Source organism: Littorina saxatilis, linkage group LG3 (assembly GCF_037325665.1).
Source record: "Littorina saxatilis isolate snail1 linkage group LG3, US_GU_Lsax_2.0, whole genome shotgun sequence".
NCBI classification, from domain to species: Eukaryota; Metazoa; Mollusca; class Gastropoda; order Littorinimorpha; family Littorinidae; genus Littorina; species Littorina saxatilis.
In genome coordinates, this window is record NC_090247.1 from 19,547,996 (window position 1) to 19,574,992 (window position 26,997).

Sequence of the window (26,997 nt, forward strand, 5' to 3'; positions counted from 1 at the left end):
TGCAGAACTTTATGTTTGAAGAACTTTATGTCTGCAGAACGTTATGTTTGAAGAACTTTATGTCTCTGCAGAACTTTATGCTGTGGAGTCATCGGCCTGTATAACCTTGCTCTTAATCATTACCTCAGATGAGATTCCTCACATGATATTCTTCATTGACAGCTAGTCGCGCCCAAATAGCACAGACGCAAAAGCTGTGGAAACGAAGGTAGATAGTTTTAATGCATTTGTGATCCCAGACATGCAGGGGGGGGGGGGGGGGGGGCGGGGGGGTGGTCATTCATGCATAAATTATGATTGCTATATGATGCGCAAGGTGCACAAATCATCAGTAATGGAATGTACAAATTGTGATTGTAAATATTCCGCTTTTGCAAGTGTAGATTATTCGGGGTTTTATGCATTTTTAAGATTTACTCATGACATACAATGAATTTTTTAACTGTTGTACCGCCATCCCTTTTGGTTCTGTTTAATTATTCATGTCTAATTGTTGGGGTCATGTCTTGACTTTTGTGCATGTTTTAATTTTTATGATGAAAAGAAGATAAATCTGAATCTTGTTACGTTGTTGCATAGTCATTTGTTGTATGTACATGTTAAGTTCGGTTTTACATCCAATTATCTGAATCTTAGGCTGGCACTCCTCACCTCACCTACGCCTGTGACCCCGTCTGGGGTATAGGCCGCCAAAGGCTGGCACTTTACCATATCACATTTAGTTTTTTTTAGACAGAAAACCTTGATCTGGAAAAATAAACCCACCTGATCGCAGTAGTTTTTTCCCCACCAGATCTGATTTTTTCTGCAAATCTGGATGCGTTGTGGGTTTTCTGAGTTTTATGCAGTTGTTTTTTTCCAATTAGATCTGATTTATCCTGGTTGAGTTGTGGGTTTTTAAAGTTTCATGTGGTAGCCCAATTTTTGTGTTGTCTGCTTTTATTGTGTTAAATGATGATGATGGTTATGTAGTTGTTTGAAGATGAAGTGCTGCTGGAAGGAAATCACAGATTGGCGGCTGATATGTGACAGGGCTGGCATAGTTTTGTTTATGTCAGTCATTTGTATGTGGGTGTGTGCGCACTATTTTGCTGTTTTTGTTGGAAGTTATTCCATGACCTATTCTGTTTGCTGTATGCCTGTGTTTTTTTCCCCCTGTATATCTTTCACATAGCAGCTAGGCATCTTTTTAGCAAGAATCAAATTAGTCAATTATTCCTTTATCGGGAAGGTTCTGCCAGTGTCTTATGATTGAAAACAGGAATAACATCAGTTCCATTTCTAACCTACCTTTGGTTGATAGTTGAGAGATGTCAGGATTATGTCCCTTTAATCATATCATCATTCATTCCTCAAATCATTCAGATTACAGATTAATATCGCGGCACACACATACAAATGTGCATATAATACTTGGACTTAGTCAAGTGGACCTCGGCTTTTATAAAATAAATAGATGAATAAATAATAATGTAAAAAAAGAAAGATTTTGAAACAGAAAGAAAAAAACAGTTCAAAACTGTGTTGACCTAGCTTAGTACATAATTATGTACTCTGCAATGGGCTGAGTTGTTTCTTTCTCTCTCTCTCTGAGGAAAGAAAAGTCAAAACATGGACAGAAACTGACAGATTTTCAGGGCTGTAACATTACCAACAATCTTGTGATTAAGATTTGACTAGTCTTCTGGCAGTAGGACACATTTTAACAGACAGACAGGCATTGTCAGTTTTGCCTTCAGTGTGCATATTTTGGGCATTGTTTTTGTTTTTTGTTTGTGCTTGTGTAAGTTATAACTTATAACAGAACTGGTTTGTGGACAGTTGATATTGTATGGGATATTGTGTGGATTGTTACGTGTTGTTGATATGGCATAATCATGATATTTGATCATCTTATCTGTTTTGGCTGACTCTTTATCTCAGAGAACTGAAGATATTATTTGTACTTACGAGCATGTCAATGACGTGTACATGTAGTTTATATGGTTGACTGATGTGTTTGTTTATTTTAAAATGTTTGGTCATCCATCTTTCACTAATGCAAGCAATGTCTGCTACTTATTGTTTCTGTATTGTGTGTTTTCTGAAACAAAGACTTGTGAAGTTAGGGATTTGCATCAAAATGGTTCATTTTTCAAAACACTTTTAAGAGTGGAAAGTGATGAGACGCAAGGATTCTTACTTTCCATGTCAACAGAAAACTGAAGTGATGGAAAGATTCATGGGGAAAATGTCTGGTGACCCAAAATATCAGAATGGCAACTCTGATTTTACCCTGTACTTATCATGTCGCAGGTGCAGACATTTACAGCAGATATCTTTTGAAGCAAAACCAATGCTGAACAAAAATCACACAAAACATGCGGAGAGTGTATGTAGTGAAAAACTAGGTGATAGAACATCGGTGAGGCACAACCTGGGTACAGAATTACTGGGTTTTATACATCAACAGTACACATGAAAAGAAAACGCAACAACAACCAGTTTGGGTAAATTCTTCATCAAATTTTCGTCGGACAGTCGCTGACTTTTTCAGGATGACAAGTAAGAAATGACGGCACATGATGTACAGTATATTGTTATGATTGAAATTACGCCATGTTATATTATCAACAATACACTTTAAACTTGAGCTGAGCTTGAACCAAAATGGAAAGATTGATATTAATGATTTTTTCTGGGATCTATCAGAAAGTTAGGACAAACTCTTCTGCCTGATCAACATCTTCTCTTACATGTATACATAGAAGTAAACGGTTTTGATGCAAATCCAAGAATTCAGTGTCCACGCTTCTAAAAATGCACGATACTATGATATGGCATTTAATTGCTTTACTTGAAAATGTGACACAGTTATTTCTGACATACATTGCTACACATCTGAGGGCACCTGTAATGATCTTCCATTTATTTATTTTGGATTGTTCTTCCCCTGTTATGTTTATGTTTACAGTTCATGACAAACGAAAAAAACTGTGTCAGTTCTGCACTAACGTACTGCTGATTTATTGCACTTCCCAGGTAACAACTGCTTTCAGTTTTTAGATTCACGTTGTTGTCATAATAATGCATGGAAAATTAGCCATCAAGTCACAGCTGAACTAACATAGCTTGTTTGGGTGTCCCGCGGGTTAGGGGGAAGAATTTACCCGATGCTCCCCAGCATGTCGTAAGAGGCGACTAACGGATTCTGTTTCTCTTTTTACCCTTGTTAAGTGTTTCTTGTATAGAATATAGTCAATTTTTGTACAGATTTTAGTCAAGCAGTATGTAAGAAATGTTAAGTCCTTTGTACTGGAAACTTGCATTCTCCCAGTAAGGTAATACATTGTACTACGTTGCAAGCCCCTGGAGCAAATTTTTGATTAGTGCTTTTGTGAACAAGAAACAATTGACAAGTGGCTCTATCCCATCTCCCCCCTTTCCCCGTCGCGATATAACCTTCGTGGTTGAAAACGACGTTAAACACCAAATAAAGTAAAGTAAAAGGTTTGGGTGTGAGATTGTAATCAGGCATTGTTGTCAGATCGTTGTCATGCTTCCCTTTCAGCTCCTTTCTTCATACGCTACATTTTGTTTCTCGGGCAGACCAGGCAGGAGAAGTTAGTTATTGTTGGTCTCAGACCTTACCAGAGCACAACTCCAGATGCAAAACGTTGGGGAACTGTTGAAGACCTTCGCCCAACCTGCCAGTTGGGAAAGAAGGAATGCTGTATGTCCTAAGGCTAAACATTTCACCTCGTAAGGACAAGATATGGGTTATATGATTCGAGTTTTAAGCCCTCATGGCTTTTGATGAGATACACAAGTGTATGCGTGTTTAGGTGGTATCAGCCATCTGCACTTATGGCAGAATGACCGAGGTCTTTTACGTGCCATTGTGGTAACACGGGGGTGGGACATGGCTTCCGTCTCTGGGTCTGCACATAAAGTTGACCCGTGTCCGTCCCAGCCCGAATTGGAACCTGCGACCTTCCGATCACAAGTCCAGTGCTCTACCAACTGAGCTACCGGGCCTCCAGTTCATAACATCAGCAGGCTTAAGACTATGAGTGACACAACAGTCGAACACTGAAGAAGAAGAAGGTCTCATACACCTTTTTATGCAGCTGAAATTTGCATGGCAATTATGACTGTGACGGAAATGTCTGTGAAAGGTTTCCTTCTGTAGTCGCCCATCTGCCCTCTCTACAAAAATGCCGTTTACAGTAGCATATGACAAATGTGGATGAGCGATTTGTTGCCTGAGTAAGTTATAAGCTGTTCTAAAGGTGTAAGTTAATTCCACCATCCCCTTACCAATTAAAAAAAAAATGTGTTAAGCGTTACAGACTAACAAGGGCATGATTCCACTTTTTAACAGAGGAGACCATGGCAGTTTTGAAACATTTTTTCAAATGTTGATTTTTAGTTGGGATTATACTGCTTCAGTGATGATTTATTGAATATTTTTATTTGAGTGAAAGTCAGTATATGCAGCATCATTATGTTTTACAGCATATGAGTAGCCTCCCTTATGCACCTTCTTTTGTTTCTGTTTTATGTAACCAAAGATCCATTATGCTGAGTTTCTACTTCTAGTCCTTTCGGGGAAATATGACCGTATAGTATAAGCTCTGAATACAATATTTTTGCATTACCATGAGATTGTTTTCGCCGATATGACAACACTTATAATATATTTTTGTGTACAGGAGTTCATTCCATGTTACTCACTATTGTTTTTTAATGCACCATAAGTGTGTTAACTGGTCACAAGTTAAAGTGTGCATGAAAGTCGCCTTTTTTGCAAAAACAAATTGAACTGGAATGCCAACCCACTGCCTCACACACTAACACGCAAACTAATGCACAACCATACATACACAGATGCGTGCACACACACACACACACACACACACACACACACACACACACAATTAAACACTAATGCACACTCACACACACACACACACACTCACACAAATCCATAACATTGTAAATCATACAGACCTTTCTTTTTCCTGACTGGTTTAATGAGCAATTAATTGTGTATATCATGTTTAAGAAGTTAAAATAGGAGGAAACACTGTCCAGGGGAAATCTGAACTCACTTTTTTTCATGAGTCTTGAATTTTTGCTAAAAGTCTCTTGCCAGTGAGGATTGGTTAACGAGGGGATGATAAATCATTGAAATACTTAAGATAATGTCTGCTTTGTGGGCTCGGGAAGTAAAACACACTTCTTAGTTCCAGCAATGACAGAAAACGCTTCAAAATAAACATTTTCATTTTTGATTTTGTATGTTGTAATAGTGAAGCATTATCATATGTAATTAAAACCTGCTTTACATTAAGAATGGGGAATAGTGAGAAGTTCATTGTGCCCCTTTAACACTGACAGAGGTGGCTGATGTTTGTAGATCTCATTATCTGTGTGGACAGGCTTATTTAGCCAGTGGTTAAGACTAGTATAGATCTAGAAAATCAAGTTGTTTGCAATGGTTTACTCAAGGATTTGTCACAAAAGAGATGTGTTGCATGTCATTGTGTAATGCCAATGTACGCGTTTGAAACTGTTGTGTATTGTGTCACTCTGTGAGTACTGTCCCTTTCACAGAGCTAACATAGCTCAGTCTTGCCAAAAAAACACACAAGAGCAACAACAAAGTCTAAGCTTTTGCATCTGTTCATTGAAGACAGCTTTAAGCACATTTGTGAATTGACACATATTTAGGCGGACTAGATAATGAATATGCATTGGTTTCAGAGCATGTAAAAGTAACCTCTGTACAGGTAATGAGAGGGCATCCTGTGTCCTCACATCACAGGTGTCCTTGTAAGACAGGGATTCCTTGGCTCGAAATCACGCCGTGTTGTTCCCGGACACAGAGGACAATATGTCAGTTGGACCTGGATTAAAATTATGTATCGGTCAAAATGTCCTGGCCGTAAAAAAATTGTTGTGTCAGAAGACATCCTACATGTTCAAGCTATCGGACATTCGACTGTCCTGAGGTCAGAACAAAAAAGTATGCGTAAATGACAGAAGACCGAGGCCTGGGAACAACACTGGAGGGTGTGCTTTTTTTCTGAGGGATTTCACCATACGTCTGTGCAGTGTTCAGTGCTGGAGAAGAAGGGAAACATCTTGATATTGTTCTGTGCTAGTAGATAGGCTCGTATATTTGACAAATGCGCAGAGCTTGGCTTGACATTATTTGACTGTCAAAAACCAGGTTGAATATGCAAGACTGGATTGATAGGCCTGTGTATTTGACAAATGCGCAGAGTTTGACACCATTATTTGACTGTCAAAAGCCAGGTTGAATATGCAAGACTGGATTGATAGGCCTGTGTATTTGACAAATGCGCAGAGCTTGGCTTGACATTATTCGGCTGTCAAAAGTCAGGCGAATATGCAAGACTGAATTGAGTTAGCTCTGTTGAGGGGACAGTCACTCCACTCAAGTCTTCAACATTCCACGGAGACGAAAGATATTTTGTGTGCATATCCATGTTTCAAAGGTTACAAGATGATAATGTGTGGGGGAAATGGGATGTAAAACATGCATGATTATTTATTTGACACTGTATCCATTTTTAACAGGGAGAGGCTAACACATCGAATCTCATCATGACACTTTATTTGTAATTGTTGAAACAGATTCTTGTTCAGAATGGTCACTTTGATTATTGGTGAAAGTTATCATTCAGAATGACGTCGTCATCGAGCATATCTGCTAATCTATCACACGTGATGTATGTGTACTTATTAAGAATTGTACTGTATTTGGTATGAGGATGGTACTGGAATTTGCTAATTTATTTCATATCAGGTTTACATTGTATACTGCTAAATAGTGACCTAACATGATTTATTTTATCATTTATTTACTACATTTTGACAGGAAAAGACATGGCATTATGGCAAATAAAAAGTGCATGAAACTAAATCCGTGTGTGAATGTGAGAGAGAGATGTGTGTATGTGGTAGTAATACATTTTATATGTGCGTGTTTGCGAGTACAAATATGTGTGTGTGTATGTGTGAGAGAGAGAGACTGAGTACACGTGTGTGAGAGAGAGAGCATTAAGCAAAAAAAATCTCAAGAAAACAATTTTTGAACATATATCAGTATATATTTATCTCCACAAACTTTATTTTTTGGTACAAAAATCATTGTTGAAAAATACAGCAAACATCAAACAATCAGTAACAGTCATTAAAGTACTCATCACAATGTCTTCTCAAACTCACCTCGCTTGACAACATTTTTCAGGATATTCGCAGAATACACAGAAAATTCATGCTCAAAAGTACTAAATATTAAAGAAAACCGTTTCTCATCGGACAACATTCTTAGTCAGGCGGTCTGTGTATCCTCAATTTCGATTGCACTTGATTTGGCCGATCAAAAAAAAAAAAAAAAAAAAAAAAACTTGACACATCAATCATCAACACGGAAAAGTCTCTCCAACCTCATTGTCTTGGTTACCAATGTAACAAAAATATGTGGTAGCAGCATGAAAAAATGTATTATGCTTACAGTAACTGCTGAAAGTGGATTTCAAGGCTGTGAACTCAATTATTGCTAATATTTTTGTTGTTGTTTGTTTGCTTAACGCCCAGTCGACCACGAAGGGCCATATCAGGGCGGTGCTGCTTTGACATATAACGTGCGCCACACACAAGACAGAAGTCGCAGCACAGGCTTCATGTCTCACCCAGTCACATTATTCTGACACCGGACCAACCAGTCCTAGCACTAACCCCATAATGCCAGACGCCAGGCGGAGCAGCCACTAGATTGCCAATTTTAAAGTCTTAGGTATGACCCGGCCGGGGTTCGAACCCACGACCTCCCGATCACGGGGCGGACGCCTTACCACTAGGCCAACCGTGCCGGTAATTATTGCTAATAATTGAAGGTGGTGTTTCATTGGGAATGACTATACCGGCGATATGTACCGCGCATGTGCGGGCTGCCGGTGAGGGGAGGTAACTACCAGGGCCTTGACTTCAAGGTTTTGTTTTGTTTTGGGAGTTACCTCCCCCTGTTACCAGGGTCAGTACTTCAATGTCTAAGCATCAAACGGAGTTTCAATGCAGCAAAATGTCCAACTCTCTTCCCATCTCAAGGTCATGTTCTATAATGGTGTTGTCGAGCGTACTCGTGCTTAACACTCACTGGGCTACACTGGACCCCCCCCCCCCCCCCAATAAAAGACTTCTTTCCTTTTAAGACCCTCCAATGAAAGACTTCCTCCCTTTTCAGATCTGGCTTTATTTGGTGTTTAACGTCGTTTTCAACCACGAAGGTTATATCGCGACGGGGAAAAGGGGGAGATGGGATAGAGCCACTTGTTAATTGTTTCTTGTTCACAAAAGCACTAATCAAAAAATTGCTCCAGGGGCTTGCAATATACAATATATTACCTTACTGGGAGAACTGGGGAGCATCGGGTAAATTCTTCCCCCTAACCTGCGGGGGGCGCTTTTTCAGATGTTCCGATTGTAACCATTGTAAATTTACCTCCATTTTTAAGACTCCCTCCTGTTTAAGACCTGATTTTCTCAGATTTGTGGAATTCTTAGAAGGGGGGTGCCACTACTTGGTCAAGAGATAGCGACTGTGTCATCCACATGGGAAGATTACCTGCATGTCCGTTTTCAGTAATCCTACCATATGGGCAGCCATACTCCACTTTAGGAGGATTTTAAAACAAAGCATCCCGCCAAAGGGATGTCCGGGGCTGCTACATGAGGACCTAACCACAGATGTACAAAACCACTGTTGATTATACATGATGGGTCATCCCAACGCAAAACCTTTGCTCAACAGCTTAGCTCAAACCAACAACTCGCCAACATGATGAAACTAGGCACCACAAAGTACATGTGCCCAATTGAAAAATATTTCTTGCAGACATGTCTGCTGTCACATCAAAACCACTGGCACTCAGTGCTTCAAACATAAACCAGGGAGGGAGACAACTTGAACAGAAATGCTCCCAACAAACCAGAAAATAAAAGAAACAACTCCACAGTGGTGGATCAAAATAAGTGTCAAATTGTGCCTCTTGTCAAAGATAAGAACAGCTGAATCTCTAAACAGGACTGCATTTAACAAATCACTTGTTCATTATTATACTGTTTAACAGGATGACCGGACCAGAACTAAAACAAGAAATACTGAAAAAAGGCAGCCAGCCACAAACACCCTCAAGGCTCACTCCAGATACAGCCCTGTGGAAATGACATCACATCACTGAAAGAAGAGTGAACATGTCGAGATTCATTCAGTGTGATGAAGAAAGTCACATCTGATTACTGCCACGCTCAATAGATGATTTTCGGAAATAACTCCATCGGGTTTGTATGGGTTGTGAAAGAGTGAATACCCTTGTTTTTCCTCTGACAAATAACTTCACATGTGCTCCCACGTTGTTTCCGACACACCCCTCGCTAGTGATTGGCCCCTCCAATGTTTGACCGAGAACAAAGCAAGGGCATTCACTCTTTCACAACAATAAAAACATGACAGAATTATTTTCGGAATCGTCTCTTCTTTTTCACAACTGAAAGTTATTTCCCTTTCCTTTTGCTAGGACTTTGCAACATACACAATACTGGAACTGGTAACATTGTGAAGTTGAGATAAAAAAATAAAAAAAGAGACGTTAATCAGGAGCATTCCACAAATTAAAACCTGATTTCCAAACTCTCCTGGTCGGCAATCATTATACAATCATTAAAAATGCTAGACTGATTGTAAAAATCACACTCAAACGCGCAGAAGGAACCGAACATCCCCCGAAAATCATCAAGTAAGCTGCGATACATCTGCATAAACAGTGGAACCCCATTTTAAGACCCCCCAATTCAGACTTCCCCCCCCATTAAAGAACTTGCTTTTTCACATGTTCTGTTCTTAGTGTCAGGAAATGTACCTTTGTTTTAGAACTCGGGCCTTCGATTTTCTCAGATTTTGGGGTCTTATAATGTGGGTTCCACTGTTATGACCAAGTTTGAGAAAAGCACTTTCTTTCTTTATTTGGTGTTTAACGTCGTTTTCAACCACGAAGGTTACATCGCGACGGGGAAAGGGGGGAGATGGGATAGAGCCACTTGTCAATTGTTTCTTGTTCACAAAAGCACTAATCAAAAACTTGCTCCAGGGGCTTGCAACGTTGTTTGTTTATTTATTTGTTGTTTAACGTCCAGCCGACTACGCAGAGCCATATCAGGACGAGGAAGGGGGGGATGAAGGGGGCCACTTGTCAAGCGATTCCTGTTTACAAATGCACTAACCCATTACTTGTGTCCCAGCAGGCTTTAGTAAAACTAAATTAATACCTATTGGAAGATTACCAGTTTCCAGTATGTTAAAATAGGCTTAACCTATCTACTGCTGGACTTACATCAGAATACTAACAGATTAAACTATACATGAATCGCGAGACAAGCGGCAAGAGAAGAGATTTTTGGAAAAAATATAGGTGAATGAGCAAGAAGGCAGAAAAAAGAAAAGAATTCATGAAGAAAAAGAGAGCATGACAGGAAAGAGGAACCAAAAATCTACCTAACAGCAAACTAGAAAGCTCCTGCGGTTCCAAAAACAGGAGGGGCCTTTAATTTCATAACCGCAGTACCCCACTGCGGGATTGCAACGTTGTACAATATATGACCTTACTGGGAAAATGCAAGTTTCCAGTACAAAGGACTTAACATTTCTTACATACTGCTTGACTAAAATCTTTACAAACATTGACTATATTCTATACAAGAAACACTTAACAAGGGTAAAAGGAGAAACAGAATCCGTTAGTCGCCTCTTACGACATGCTGGGGAGCATCGGGTAAATTCTTCCCCCTAACCCGCTGGAGGGAGAAAAGCACTCCCCGTCTTCCTTCCCTGAGGGAAACAAGTCTCCACAACAAAAACACCTTCCCAATATGCAAACAAAAAACACATATTCGTCCAGGGTGCCTGTCTTCTGCTAACAACAACAGTCCCCTTATGCCATAGAAACATACAAAAGTCAAAACATTACAAATTCACAAAATTGTAGATCAGTAAAAATAGGAATGTACATCTTGTAGAAAAAGACTAATCTGCATACATTGTATTACATCATTATTTTATTCATTTTAGACTTCTCCATACACAAATTTGACGCTGCATCAAGTCACTATTTCTGATACCAGCTTCTTCTTCTTCTTCTGCGTTCGATGTTGATGGCCGTGCTAAATCCTCAGACCAGTGGCTGCCAGGAAGTCCGCAGTCTTGCGCAGTTCGTCGGCAGGACCCCAGAGTTTGGCTCGAACACTGGTCTCTTCTTGCCAGAACTTCTGGCGTATTGCCTCTAGATGGGGGCAGTTCTGGAGAATGTGCTCCGGAGTTTGCTCTTCCGAGCCACATTCACAGTGTGCGTCATCCGCAAGGCCCAGTCTCTTGAGGTGTTTCTTCAGTCCACAGTGCCCTGTCCTTAGACAGAAAATGGTGGTTTGGCTTCTCCGGTCTAGTTTGTTGATGGGGTCTTCCTGTGGGTTGTAGTCTCCGTTTCTCTTTTTTCAGTTTTCTTTCTTCTTCCGTTGTAGAAGAGTCTTGGCTTCTTTGTACGATACCAGCAAAAACTTGTTCACAATCAATCCACTTACAATTTTCAACAACCAATAATTATATAACAGAAAACAATTTAAAAAACGAGACAGGGATTGCGAGAAGGAGGGACAGTGCACTGCAACCTTATACCTTGTCCTAAGCTTGCAGAGCCTTCACAAACATATTACAATCAGGCTGTGAACTACTGTCTTGAAAAAACACTGAAACAGGCCGGGGTCCAGAGGCAATGCCCCTGTGGGAGATGCCCCCCAAACAAAATGATGTGGATTACTGGACTGCTGGAGGGTATCAGGAGGCCTCTCCTGGCAGGACATGTCATTATTTGTGGACAGTGTACCATAGCACATTGATCAGGACTTGTGAACAAAGTCTATGTATAAAGAGTGATCTTTTTATCCAAATCGGAATTTTTTTTCTCTGAGATTATTTTTCTTCCTCAGGAAACCAATCAGGTTTCCTCTGAAATTCGCAGATCTGAGAAGAATTCCCTGGCTGGTACAATCAATGAACGATTCTCTTCAGGTTTGTCACATATTGTGTACAGTCCATGTATGCGACCTGTTTTCACAAAGTGGTATAATAAAAACTACAGCAGAAAACAGAAAATGAGCTTCATGTAATCTGCAAACTTCAAAATCAGAAGGATTTAACAAAATTCTTCAGCTTTAACATCATATCGGAGCTCCTTTTATCCCATATTTATTGATATGCACAACTAAAATGTTCAAAAATGATGTGTACTTGGTGCCTTGAATTTGTGAACAGGGCACATACAACTGTTGCGTTGGTGCAAACAACAGCTGACAGATTTGCAAATTTCAAGTATTATCCTTGTCACAGGGACAGGCTTCTGCTGAAGAAAACTGATTCCCGACAGCGTCCCAACAAAGAAAAATGCCGCTCACGATCTTTACACTACAGTCAACCAATGCACTGCATATCCAATCAAAAGTCAACCAAAGCAGCAATCCACAAAGGACTTTACCCCGCATGATCTTAACAACCAGCGCAAAGCATTTCAAAATCAAAACCAAAACCAGATAGAACAATGCCGCTCTGTAGCGTTACAGTGAGCAAATGCACAGCATTTCAAAATCAAACAACCGCAAAAGATGTAATGCTGAAAAGAGAAGATATGGTGGGGGGAGGGGTTGGGGATGTGTGTGGGGTGTGTGTGTGGGTGTAGGGGGATGTGTGTGGGATGTATGTGTGGGTGTAGGGGGATGTGTGTGGGTGTAGGGGGATGTGTGTGGGTGTAGGGGGATGGGTGTGTGTGTGGGTGTAGGGGGATGTGTGTGGGTTGTGTGTGTGGGTGTAGGGGATGTGTGTGTGGGTGTAGGGGGATGTGTGTGTGGGTGTAGGGGGATGTGTGTGGGATGTGTGTGTGGGTGGGGTGTGTGTAGGGGGATGTGTGTGTGGGTGTAAGGGGATGTGTGTGGGGTGTGGGTGTGTGTGGGTGTAGGGGGATGTGTGTGGGATGTGTGTGTGGGTGTAACGGGATGTGTGTGGGGTGTGTGTGGGTGTAGGGGGATGTGTGTGGGGTGTGGGGTGTAGGGGGATGTGTGTGGGGTGTAGGGGGATGTGTGTGGGGTGTAGGGGGATGTGTGTGGGATGTGTGTGTAGGTGTAGGGGGATGTGTGTGGGGTGTGTGTGTGGGTGTAAGGGGATGTGTGTGGGGGACTTGAACTAAGCATGGCACACAGAGGAAGGTTTTCACACATACTGTGATACAAATTTTTCACAAGATTCTTCTTCTCTCAAGAAACAACAACACCAACAGAGAGTTTTCTGATTTGAGTGTCTGGGACAAAGGCATGCACATCAGAATGAGGTTTTTCATCTTGGCACCGGTAATTAAGCATTTTCAAATTAATCATACAGTTCATGAATGATGCTTGATTACAGTTACATCCGCCTTACAAAAGTATACAAAATGGAACAGGCAGTTAAAATCAACCGTTTTGCGTTTGAAACATTCATTAATCACCCCCGAGAAAAGCAGTCTCTCTACATCAATGAGCATTAAAAAAACACACCATCCAAATCAAAAATAAAATGTACTGTCAATGACTGGACTTTTCTAAACACACAATTGGAGTGGTGGTGGGGCTGGGGGAATGCGATGGCTGTCGCTACCTCTTAACAAAATTAAAATCAGTGCACATGCGCCCTCTAACAGTCTTAATCTAAAGAACAGTTAACCGTTATGTAACACATATTTTACACATGTCTCAATTCAGAAGCTGAAGTTAAGCATTAAACAAAAGCCTAAAGTAAAAAAGCATCACATCCAACTTCAAGTTTCTGGTAAAATTCCAATGATACAAAGCACAGCAAACCCTAACTGAATACATTTTTTAATAAGAAAATATAATTTTAATATAACAACATAATATGCAGTGGCGACAATTTCTTTAAAAGGTAGAAACGACAGTATGTCATAAAACCAAAACAAAGCCAATGGCACTGTCATTCTTTGTCAATGACTGTTACACTTAACTGCACAACACTCACAACATGGTTCGACCAGCAAAATCAAAATAATTTGAAACAAAATATGCCATTTTTGTAAGGGCAGACAAAAATAACAGTTTTTAAATAACAAATTCCTAGGTAGTTTGAAAACAACAACAAATTCTTGTCAGTGAAGACAGAACAACTGAAACCAGTCACAAATTTCTTTTAAAACAAGTATTTTTTTTCTTTATCAAAATCTGAGGTGATATTAAGGGGAGGGTGGGTTGTGTTGGAGTGGATACAGAGAAAACGGTGAGAGAAAGTAGTGGCATTTTAAATTAAGGTGGAGGGGGGGGGGGGGGTGGACACACACTTACACACACAGACCCCCCCCACACACACACACACTATTGCCCTTGTTGACACACTGCACAACCATCGCTCTCAGACTCTGCAATCTGTAATCTACTGAATCCAGATACAGTCATTTCAAGAAACAATCTCAGTGCAACATGTTTGAATACTTAGACTTGTGATGAGGCACCTTAGTTGATTTGCTGTAAATGTCTCACTGTTGGTGGCAGTATATATCATAATATTAATGTAACTGCTAGTGTAACAGCATTAAATCTTAGTCAAACTCAAACAAAAATGTGATGTAAATCATGAAACCACTACACACATAAACTTATGTTGCAGTATACAGCTATACAAAATAAACACAGTGATTTCACATAGCTGTGAGCACTAACTTAACATGATTTCACATAGCTGTATGCATAAACTTAAAAGTGGTCGTCTACATTTTTGCTTTTTTTCAATAATCTTATGGTTAGATTTCGCTAAAAAGTTATGTCAGATGATGAATGAACCATGTGGAAAAAAGTTATAGAAAAAAAAAATATGTAAAAAAAGATTTTATTTTTGGGTAGCGTGACTCACGCTTCCAATATTTTGTTTTCTGTTTGCTGAGAACATGTGCTTTGCCTAAAAATACTGACCAATCAAATTCATGTCACTACCGTACTTTCCCTTTCCGGGTCATAAGGCGTTCCTCGAGTTTGACCCCTGCGTCTTATATAACGAAGCGCCTAATCCGTGTATGAAATACGAAAAAAATCAAAGAGACCACCTGAGTACCAGTCAAACAACTTGTGATAATGCATGTTTCAGCTACTAGGTACTACCCTGGCCAAGTTTCCTCTCAAGACATCAAAGAGACCGCCCCATAGGTTAAACTCGGTCACTGACCCCGGTCAGTGCAGGAAGTGTTTCCTCTCTCAGATCTATGACAGGGGAACCACCTCTCATAGCAAAAACTGGGTCATTGACCCCTGTGAAGAAGGTCAGTGTCTAAACAAGGCAACCCAGCTATCACAATGGACCTGCCTTTGATCTCGCCGCACACACAGAGCACACATATTTCCACTCTGTATTCTTCCTTTGATGTGCGGCATATTTTCATTCTTCCACCGTTTGTTACCGGTATACTTTTTTTAATTTTGGTGCGCCCTATTGGCCCCCTGCGCCCAATGGGTGACTGGATTACAATTTTGTTTAAAAAGAAGGGGGTGCGCCTTATGCGCTGTAGCACCTTGTAACCCGGAAAATACGGTATGCTTATAGCCACGCCCAAACAAGTGCAGCAACAGTTTAACACTGGAGCGCTGTCCACACTTTTTTTTAAACGCACGAAATGCACGGGATTTGAGAGGAGTTTTGCGCTTGGCATTTTCCAAATAAGGATATCCTACTATGAGTACTACGCTGGAATACTACAATGAATTTTCAAACGGCTACACTGGCTTCGTCTTTCCTGATCGAAAGGGGGTGTATTGTTGATATTTGTAGATAATGGCGATTTCGGTATAAAAATGTAGACAAGGACCTTTAATGTAATTTCATCCAGCTATATGCATAAATTTAACATGATTTCACAAAGCTGTATGCATAAACTTAATGTAATTTCACCCAACTATACGCATAAACTTAACATGATTTTACATACCTGTATGCATAAACTTAACATTTCACAAAGCTGTATGCAAAAATGTACGTAATTTCCCCCAGCTATACGCATAAACTTAACACGATTTCACACCGATTTAAGCACAAAGTTGCACCAAGTGTAACAAGTGTAAAGACCTGTGGTATGGTCTTTACAAAAGTACGATTAAAATGTCCTGAGCACAAAATGTCACACTCTTGCTCTAACTGGGTGTACCAAATCATCAGAAAAACAGGAGTCAGATGAATGATGCCCCAAAAATCACACTCTGCCTCCAACACAGGTTATGAAATCAGAGACTGTAGAGTACAGTCTCTGACCAAATCACCAGAAAAACCAGACTCGGGTGTATGCGAAATCGCACACCAAAGCAGTAGCAGTAACTGAATGAGAAAAAGCCGTGTGTCAAAAATCATGAGTCACTGGGCTCTGTCTTGACGGGATTGTAGGAATGCCTGAATCCGGTCCCATGGCGATCGAGCTGTTTCTTTAGCAAGGGGGAATTCTGCAGGATCTCCTGATGCATCCTTAACGAGTCGTCCAATCTGTCCGCTCGCAGACGCAAAGCTTCCAGCGACTCTTCTCTCCTCAAGTGCGGGTACACCGAGCCCCCAAGATCTTGGCTGTGTGCTCGTTTGGGTAGCGGGTCTTCTCCGTACGGGCTTTCCATGACGTTGGCCTGCCGCTTTAAGCTGGGCGTGCCGGTGGAGGAGACCCGCTTGAGGTCAGGGACAGACGGGGTGTCCAGGTACGTCACCGACTTGAACTTCTTGGTCTTGATCAGCTCGCTTTTGGATTTCGTTTCAAAGGAATTCTGCTGCATCGGCCGTTGGTGAGTGGCGGCCACTTGGCTGAGGCTCACCGGCCGCGGAGCTTCGATGGCGGGGATGGGGATGGGCAGATGGTGAGCGGGAACAACCACCGGTGCGGGCGCTTCTTGTGGTTTGTGCTGCAGAGACCGGAATGTTCCTAAGTGGGCGGCCACTTCCGCAACGTCCATGTCATTCTCTGAGTAAAATATTCTGTCGGACACGATTTCTTTGGTCATGGTGGCGGCCTCTCCCTGCTTCTTGTGCAGCATGAGCTGAACGTTCTCCGGGATTCCCGACAGGAGGAGCGTGTCTTCGGTGGGAATGGTGATCTTCATTGGGGACAGTTCCGACAGGGAGCAGTACGTGTCGCCGAACGCTCGGAACTCCACCTGTTTGATGGAGATGCCTTGCAGCTCGGAAAAATCTGTGTGTGTGCCATTGTTCATGCTGTGGTGATGTGCAGGGTCGTGGCTTTTGTTTGGCTGGCGCTCGGCGGGAGAGGGGGTGGGCATGTGAGCTGACAGGTCGACGTTGTGTTTGTCCACGGGGTTGCACAGTACCCGCATCTCTGCAAGCAAATAGTCACATGATGTTAATACGGTGGAACCACCCCCTTTTAAGACCCCCCAATTTTAGACCTTGCTTGATCATAACCTCTGTAAATGTACCTCCATTTTATGACTCCCTCCTTTTTGAGACCTACTTTTCTCAGATTTTTGAAGGTCTGAAAAGGCAGGTTCCACTTCCACTGTACCCATCATGAAGAGCTTCCATCTTTCTTTTTTTCTTTATTTGGTGTTTAACGTCGTTTTCAACCACGAAGGTTATATCGCGACGGGGAAAGGGGGGGGAGATGGGATAGAGCCACTTGTCAATTGTTTCTTGTTCACAAAAGCACGAGTCAAAAAATTGCTCCAGGGGCTTGCAACGTAGTACAATATATGACCTTACTGGGAGAATGCAAGTTTCCAGTACAAAGGACTTAACATTTCTTACATACTGCTTGACTAAAATCTTTACAAACATTGACTAAAGAGCTTCCATGGCAGACAAGGTATGCAGAACCAAGAGCTTCCATGGCAGACAAGGTTCTGCATACTTTTTCCCAGAAGTGGAAGAACACGTGTAACCTTTAAAGCTTTCAGTGACACACATGGAATTACTGTTGACACTTGCAGTGCACCGGCCCTGTGTCCACAACTTACAGCTTCATTGCTCTGTTATGCAAAACAGAATGAACATCTCTTGACCGCCCAAATTAATGTTGATTAAAAGGGTTGCACTACCTCCCCCCCTCCCCACATTTTTACCTTTGAAGTTGGCAAGAACAGAAGTTTCATAATTAGACACCATAATGACAAACATCTCAAGGGACCACACACAAAGAATCAGAATCAGTCAGCCCTGTACACAAGTAACTTTATTGCCACATTTAAAAAAACAAACAAACTTTATTTGCCTTTCAATAACCCAACAGAAACTACTAACTAGCATTAGCAAATCAAGTGATTTCAAGTCAGTGAACTCACGATTGTTCCTGTCACCATGATATTCCACACGCACTGTCTTGAGCCAGTCAACAAATCTGGGAATGTCACGAGCCGTTACGTTCTGTATCTGCTCCAACACCTTCATCTTTGCCTCTCGCAAACCTGCCACAGACAAGATGTGAAGCTACTGAATTTCTGATTCAAAACGTTCCATAAATAAGTGACAGGACCAAACACACACAAAAGTAATAAGCCTCTGTGAACACTCTTGCAGACACAATCCCTGTAAATGATGCACATTCCGCAACAATGTATGATTATTACAACACAATATTGCCCTCCAGTTTTAAACTATTCACATTCTAAACATGCTCATTGCTAATGACACAAAACACAAACAAACCTTTGGGACAGTTGTCTTGAGAGGTGCAGATGGTGTTATTGCTGCTAGGCAAACTGTCTGGCTACTAAATACCTTCCTTGCAAATGCAAGCACAATGAATTACTTGTACTTCAATTAAAACCAGCAAGTTTGAAAATAATCAGTTCTGCTCATCAAACCATTGAAATAATATTAATAGAAATAGAACAGCAAGTCTATCTCTCAGAATATTTTGACTGTCAGTGTTAATATTCCCTCCAGACATAAGCTGCAGTGGTGTTCTCAAGCCTTAGTTTTCAGTTTACACTTTTTTGATCTGATGCCTTGTTCTGACCCCTGGCCGCTTGATAATTTTGCAAGCAAGAGGTCTTCTGACAGAGCAATTTTTATTCAGCCAGGACATGAGGTATATACTTTCAATCCAGGTCGCAATGACCTGTTGTCCTCCGAGTCTGGGAACAACACTGAAGATGTCATTGTCATCATTATCAAGACACAGTCAACACACTCACTTTTAGCATCAGCCACGTCTCCATCATCCATCTCTTTGTGTTCAGACGTGACGGACGACGAGTCCTCCCCGGAGCTCTCCTGTTCCGTCTTGCTCTCATGCGATTGGAAGACACTGCTGCTGGTGCTGCCCGCTCGGAAACTCTCCAGCGCTCGGCGGTGGGTGGGCGGCAACATGGGCTGTGTTTCCGACGACGACAACGCCTCGGCACACATGGTCTCGATCAGCGGGATGTAGGCGGCGCGGATGGAATGGTTGGTGTAGCTCTCGTACATGCCTGCCATGATGGAGATGCGCTGCATGATGCGGTTGATGGTGCTGTTGCCCATGGGGGAGTGGTCGTACCACACGTAGTCCGTCTGGTTGACATTGCGCTTGGGACGCTGCCAGAAGGCATCCGTCATGGGGTGCAGGTGCTCCACATACTTGAGGAACGATCGCACCGGACACCTGGGGTCACCTGCATAAATAAAGGCCAGTGCAAAATTGAAATCTTGCAACGAAACTTCTCTTAAGGGTTACAGGTACCCAGAATCAGTACAAAACATGACATCTGAGCAATCTGTCTCAGTTTCTGCCATTTCAAAAATCATTTGGTGAGACTTGACAGAGGTAACTGGGAGCTAGGCCCTTCTAAGACCTCCCAAAACCTGAGAAACTTTCTTTCTTTATTTGGTGTTTAACGTCGTTTTCAACCACGAAGGTTATATCGCGACGGGGAAAGGGGGAGATGGGATAGAGCCACTTGTCAATTGTTTCTTGTTCACAAAAGCACTAATCAAAAATTTGCTCCAGGGGCTTGCAACGTAGTACAATATATATGACCTTACTGGGAGAATGCAAGTTTCCAGTACAAAGGACTTAATATTTCTTACATACTGCTTGACTAAAATCTGTACAAACATTGACTATATTCTATACAAGAAACACTTAACAAGGGTAAAAGGAGAAACAGAATCCGTTAGTCGCCTCTTACGACATGCTGGGGAGCATCGGGTAGATTCTTCCCCCTAACCCGCGGGGGGGGGGGGGGGGGGGGGGGGGGGGTGTGTGGGGGGTGGGTGGGGGGTGGGTGGTGGTGTCTGAGAAAGCCAAAGGGCGTTTTAAAATGGAGGTAAACTTACAGAAGTCATGGACAGACAATCTTGACTTCAAAAGGACAGGGTTGGGTTCTCCAATTGGGTGGGTTCCACTGTACCTCTTGGCCAACATGTCAAGAGGTGTAAACGTTCACTTGTAAAGTTGTACATTGTAATGCGCCACTTCACAAAATCCAAGAAAAAAATATCAATGGAACCTTTATCAGTTATCTCAATTATCACTCCATCAGTTTGCTCAGCCATAAAGCAAGTAATTAAGCTTGGAATCTACTGGCAGTATACATCAGTCCAAGGGAATTGACTGGTTTAGTGCCAAGGTTAAAAAAAAAAACCAATTCTGTACTCACCAATTGATACAAGGACAGCACATGTATGAATGCTGTCTTTGTATTGGTGAGTACAGAATTCTTTTGTTTCTTAACTTTGGCACTGAATCTCACCCACAGTCACTTAATTTGTTGCTTAGATTTTGTTGGTTTATAGTGCCGTTTACCCTTTGTCAAGATACGCAACAACCAACACCAATTGGAACCAGTCATGGAACAGTTCAGCAAACAGGGTTAGAGTTATTAATGTGGGGAAGATAATCTTCTTCTTCTGCGTTTGATGTGTACGGCCATATTATCGTGGAAGCGTAGACAGCCGATTTTCTCCCCACGCCAAGTTGGCTGCTGTCTTCCGTCTTCGGTGGTTGAGGTTCTTACTCAGGGTTGCCTCCTCCCCAAGAGTAGCTGCCTTGCTGGGCTGTCGAGTCCACTCTACCCGGGTTTGTTGTCGAAGTTTTCCTTCTCGTAGCCTTTGCCTTTCCCAAGGCGCACACAAGGCAGTGCGGGTTTTGAAATTGGAGTTGTCCTTCTCCTAGATGAGCGACCATCCAAGGTTGACGAGCCCCATCTGCCCAAAGCAGCTGGTTTTAAGGCGCCAGGGACCCGCCTGCATCCCTTCTCCTGTTAGTCGAAGACAGGGCCCGCCACGTGAAGGCCAGGAGCTGGATTTGACTGTCAGAGGTGTTTGGAGACACGAAGCCATATGGAGCAATTCTTGGGAAGTAGGCGCTTATCTCTACTTCCACCCCGGCATAACAGTCCTTGGGCCCCGGGGAAGATAATAACAAGAAGAGCAAACGCTCGATCGAGTCACTTTCGCAGTTCTGAATATTATATGAGGCATCAGATGGACAGGAAGAAATTGCTATTCACAACACAATGAGTCACGTTCACATAAAATTTGAGCCCGGTCACTTTTATAGTTTCCGAGAAAAGCCCAACGTTAAGTTGTGTGTTGCCGAACAGAAAAGGCTAGTTATCTCCCTTGTTTTTCTGATAACGTTCGTAAAAGGCTACAGATGTAAATACTTTGATGTGAAGAATAATCCTACAAAGTTTCAATCACATCCGATGAACTTTGTCAAAGATATAAAATGTCTAATTTTTCCTTTGACGCTGACCTGTGACCTTGAAAAAGGTCAAAGGTCAACGAAACCATCGTTAAAGTGTAGAGGTCATTGGAGGTCACGACTAAACAAAATATGAGCCCGATCGCTTTGATAGTTTCCGAGAAAAGTCAAACGTTAAGGTGGTGTCTACGGACGGCCGGCCGGCCGGACGGCCGGCCGGACAGACTAACACTGACCGATTACATAGAGTCACTTTTTCTCAAGTGACTCAAAAATGGACAGAAATACTCAGATAGGCATCATGTACTACATTAACAAACACTTTTGCATGGTTAGAAAGTGACAGAAGTCTATAGTGTGCGTGTAAAACTTTAGATAGCAGGTGGGGGTTGGGAATGATCATGACACATCTCAGTGGAAAATAGAATTGTGTGCATGCATTTCTTTTTCGCTCCCTTCCCAAACTCTTTACAGTGTGCACTCACGTCAAAATGAAGTTGCAACAAACGCAGGTCGACAGCTACCCAGTGACAAAACGTTAAGCATTGTTCCTACTTTAGCCAACATCTTCTTCTGCGTCTGTTGCCTGCAACTCCAGCATACACTTGTGGGGTTTTGTTTTAAATTAAATTTAACTCTATGGCTGGTTTCCCCAAGCAATTTAGGCAGTGAGTCACATACATTTTTGTTGGGGGGGATGGATATGCATGGTTAGTGTGTTTTTTTAACTCATCAAACTCTGACATGGATGACAGGATCTTTTCTGTGCACATTTGGTCTTGTGTTTTCTGTGTACACTAGCACGTCTGCACATAAGTTGAGCTGGAAGATCAGAAAAATCTCCACCCTTAATCAACCAGACACAGCCAGGATTTGAACCCTGAACCTTCCAGTTCCACACAGGAGAGCCAATGGTCCAAGATCAAACCTTGGACTAATCACAATGCCCACTGCGGATGCTGCATCGAACATGAAAGGACTGCAGTTAGCATACTTGAGCCGTGACTCCTCCGTGAGTATCACATGGAAGTAGGAGGGCAAAGTCACATGCCTCAGTGATTTGGACAAAAGAGGCAGTCGCCAAGTGTGCTAACCAAAACAAAAAGCCTAGACAACGTTTTACTTTTAGGTCAGCATATTATCCAACAGTTAGATATAATATATATACGCAGGGGTGTCGTTTGGGTCGGCCCTTCGCCGATTTTTTTTTACTTTGGCCGAAACTTTTATGTCCTTATCGGCCAAATGTCCGAGGATTATTCGTCTCAATCGGGCCATTTGGCCATGATTTTTCCGGTTTTTTATTTTTTATTGATCAGGCTTTGATTGCTTAATTCTGCTGCCGATGTAGTTAGTCAGCTTACTGCAGTTTATTTTCTTCACGAATGCCAAAAACGAAACAATGTTTTGAACGGAAGCCATTTACGAAAATTATAGCTGCCAGAGTGGTTTCCCACTCTCTCAGCGTTTGCCTCCGCCAGTTCGTGATAGTTTCTCAGTCAGTCAGTGCTTTTGATTTGGGTTTGGTGGAGGGGGTTGGGGGGTGGCCGCGGGGAATTTTATGGCATCTTTATGGAAAATGAAACAATGCAGTAATGGTGTGACTAACACTAACAGCTGAGCATGGTTTAGTTTTACTGGCGTTATTCTTCAAACACATGTTTCCTAGTCATGGTACACCTCTCTGACTCCAGAACACTCACATTTTGGACACACATCAGTGACAGTCTGTTTTCGTTTTACTGATGTTCTGCCATTCTTATTTTTGTTCTTGTCAACTTTGATAGAATCTGTCACAATGTTAATTTGTTATGTGTAAGTGTCAGGCTGTGTTTATGTTTTATTGATGTTTACCAGTCATGTTTCCCAAGGATTGTCAAGATTTGCACAAAATTGGAAGAGTTTTATTGTTTTACTTTCAAGAAATTTAAGTTAAACTAACTTGAAAGGTTTGAACAAGTTTCAGAGAATTGGTGTACATTTTAGTTAAATTCGCAAAGTTAATTGTTTTAGTTGCAGTATGCAAATATTCTCTGTGCGTCATTAGACAATGATTGTGTTGGTGTTCACCTCTTGTGCTTCAATGTTACGGCGACTTTCGATGAGCCAAAATGATAGCCGAAAATTTTCCGAAATGTCCTAAAGCTCTCTGACAGTTTCGGCCAAATGTCCCAACATGAAATTTCTAGCAACACCCCTGTATAAGCACTGCCGTTTTGCCCACCAAGGGAAGGTACACATCAACTGTAACATCAAATGAAGAACCTCAATTAAATGTATAACTGAAACTGTGACAGTGTAACTGTAAGTTTAACTGGTCACAAATTTCTATTAAAAAAAGTGCATCCTCGAATTTCTCATCATCTATACTGTTCAAAAAAAGAAACGCATAGCTTGTAATATTTGGTTAATTTAGTTATATGGCTACAAGGATATCCACCAAACTGCAGAAAATGTTTATCTGGTCGTCGACCTTTCGTCCATTGCCACAAGTGAGCTCTGCACGTGACGCATGCGTTATCAGTGGCTACAATGTCAAAATTGCTCATTTGGCATGACCACTCGTCATGCTTCAGTGTAATCTCGTGAAACTCGGGGAATATTGAGCTCTCACCATGTCTTCCAAAACCCATAAAAGCGGATTGTTCGCCACAAAGAAATCAGACGACAATTCAGCGACGAAAGATGGCCCGATTGAGCAGAGAAGACCGCCAAATTGCATTGGGTCGTTTACAAGCAGGCCAAAGTCAAAGTGCAATCGCCAGGCACTTCCACGTGTCCCAGAGCACCATCAGTAGACTGTGGGTCAGGTTTCAAGCCACTGGCTCCGTTGCTGACTTGCCACGAGCGGGAAGACCAAGGGCGACAACTGCTGCTCACGACCGCTTCATACGGCTCCGCCACCTCCGGAATCGTTTCCTGTCGGCCTCATCTTCTGTCCAGGCTCTCCCCGGGCCACACCGATTATCGGACCAGACCGTGCGGAACCGCCTGCATGAAGCTGGTTTGAGAGCTCGCAGACCTCACAGAGGAGCTGTCCTCACCCGCCGCCATCGCCAGAACCGAGTGCAGTGGGGCAACCAGCATCTTCGCTGGACCGTCCGGAATCACTGGAGACACGTGTGGTTCAGCGACGAGTCCTACTTCCTGCTCCAGCGACATGATGGTCGGAGGAGGGTCTACCGGAGAGTAAACGAACGTTACGCGCCCAACTGTGTGGATGAGGCACCCGTTCATGGTGGTGGAGGCGTCATGGTGTGGGGGGCGATCAATACCGCTGGAAGGAGCACCCTGGTGCACGTCCAAGGGCGCATAACTGCCCAGCGATACGTGGAGGAAATTCTGCGCCCACACGCCCTTCCTCTTCTGGCTGACCAGGATGCCATATTCCAGCAGGACAACGCTCGCCCGCACACAGCACGACTCACCACCCAGTTCCCCACCGACCACCATGTCCAGGTGCTTCCCTGGCCATCCATGTCGCCAGACATGAACCCGATAGAACACCTCTGGGATGAATTGGACAGACGTGTGCGCAGGCGAGAAGAAGCGCCGGCAAATCACCGCGATCTATTGCAGGCACTTCAGGAGGAGTGGGACACCATCCCACAGCAAGATATCCGGCATCTGATCCAGTCCATGCCCAGAAGGTGCCGGGCAGTTGTTGCTGCTCAAGGCAGTCACACCCCCTACTGACTTGACAGCCTCGGCACCCAATCGTATTGATTGACTGATTGATTTGAAGATGCAAATGAACTGTGTGTGCATTCAACTGTGTCCATACCAAATTTCAAACAAATAATCTAAATATTGGATTTTCTGTTAATTTTTTCGAAAAATAAAACAAATTTGGCAAGTAGCAACTATGCGTTTCTTTTTTTGAACAGTATACATCAATTGTTATGTTGCAGACACTGAGACAGGCACACATCACACATAGTGAGTAAGTCACTTAGTGACATACCCATGCAGTGCCTTGTCAACAAATCATTGTGAACCTGACACACCCTCAACCCACATAATCCCGTGTGTAACATTCAACAAGATCTGCATCTCCATCAGATCTAAATGTTGGCACCAGCTTTAGCCTCCTTTAGCGAGGGCTGTCCCCTGGCCAACCACAGGCGCTTGCAAAGCGATGCTATTTTGGGTTGCTGACTCAAGCATGACACTTTGACAATGACAGACACAAAGCATGCAAATTAGTTAATTACTTATTTTCAGACATAAAACGGAAGGGAAAATGTACCTGGCCTCTCCACCATGCGATCTCCCACTTGATACCCGTCAAACAGATCCTTATCGTTGCCTGTGTTGAACTTTGGGTGTTCCTTCAACCACACGTATCTCTTCCCCGTCACATCAGAAGACACTTCAAAATCGTCTTTCTTCATCAACGGTAAATGGTGTTTGAAACGCCCACAAATGTACAAGTTCACGTCAAAAAACACTTTGTTTTGGAGGCTGTCCGGCTTGTTCAAGTCCATGGCGTCACCAAAATAAATCTTGCGCAAATCCTCCATTTCAATCCGCATGCGATGACACTTGCGCGAGCCCGTGGTGGTTCGACATGCTATGTCAAATGTTGCGTTTGCAAACTCGAAAGTTTTATCTCGAAAAATATCCACCGCCATTTCTCTAAGAAAGTACCTGTGAAGGCCCTCCCTGAGATCTTTGAGTGAGACAGGCAGATCGTCTTGTCTCGACTTCAGTTTGCCGTAAAAGTCTCTGAGAATTTCCGATAGCTGCTGCCTGGTCATATGAGTCAACGTATCAATGGTGAAACCTTTCGTCACACCGAACTCCAGCAGGATATGTGTAGCTGTAGCCTCCAAGCTGGGCGAATTGGGATCGTCGTAAGTCATTTCTGTTGAGGTCTGAGGAGACATGTGAGCCGGTATCCGCTTTCGTGTCTCCATCACATGTGTTTTGCCGTCACTTTTGCTGCCTTGCGTCTGAGCCATGTTGATAATCGTCTGACGTCAACCCTGGCGCCTTCTCTGACCAAACACTGGTAGAGCCCATTCACAGCGGAGAGGGGTGTCAGCTTATGTTTTCCTTGAGCAGTAGGCGTAGAAACTGGTCAGCCGGCTTAAAATAGCATATGAATTTACTTTTGAGAGTGAAGTTATTATCTTTCTTTCATATTTGAGTACATAAAGGTGCCAGCGATCCAATTTTATCAGTTGAACATCTACCATTGAAAACTTGACTTCCACTTTCTACATGACCC

General features: G+C 42.6%; 1 protein-coding gene and 2 long non-coding RNA genes across 3 annotated transcripts; 1 reads left to right on the top strand and 2 right to left on the bottom strand.

Annotated features, from left to right (window-relative positions):
- Nucleotides 1-267: 267 nt before the first annotated feature.
- LOC138961818 (uncharacterized) lies at nucleotides 268-6,934 on the top strand. Its single transcript, XR_011454319.1, has 2 exons — nucleotides 268-6,217; nucleotides 6,304-6,934. It is a non-coding gene; the product is annotated as an uncharacterized lncRNA (long non-coding RNA).
- Nucleotides 6,935-7,113: 179 nt separating this feature from the next.
- LOC138961819 (uncharacterized) lies at nucleotides 7,114-12,758 on the bottom strand. Its single transcript, XR_011454320.1, has 2 exons — nucleotides 11,906-12,758; nucleotides 7,114-11,808 (listed from the first exon to the last, which is right to left on the bottom strand). It is a non-coding gene; the product is annotated as an uncharacterized lncRNA (long non-coding RNA).
- A 2,368-nt stretch (nucleotides 12,759-15,126) lies between these two features.
- On the bottom strand, nucleotides 15,127-26,971 carry LOC138961820 (uncharacterized). The gene is made up of 4 exons (XM_070333490.1): nucleotides 26,014-26,971; nucleotides 19,270-19,728; nucleotides 18,415-18,537; nucleotides 15,127-17,453 (listed from the first exon to the last, which is right to left on the bottom strand). The coding sequence occupies exons 1-4, from the start codon at nucleotides 26,726-26,728 to the stop codon at nucleotides 16,486-16,488; spliced, it is 2,265 nt and encodes a 754-aa protein (XP_070189591.1). The 5' UTR covers nucleotides 26,729-26,971; the 3' UTR covers nucleotides 15,127-16,485.
- Between the last annotated feature and the right edge of the window lie 26 nt (nucleotides 26,972-26,997).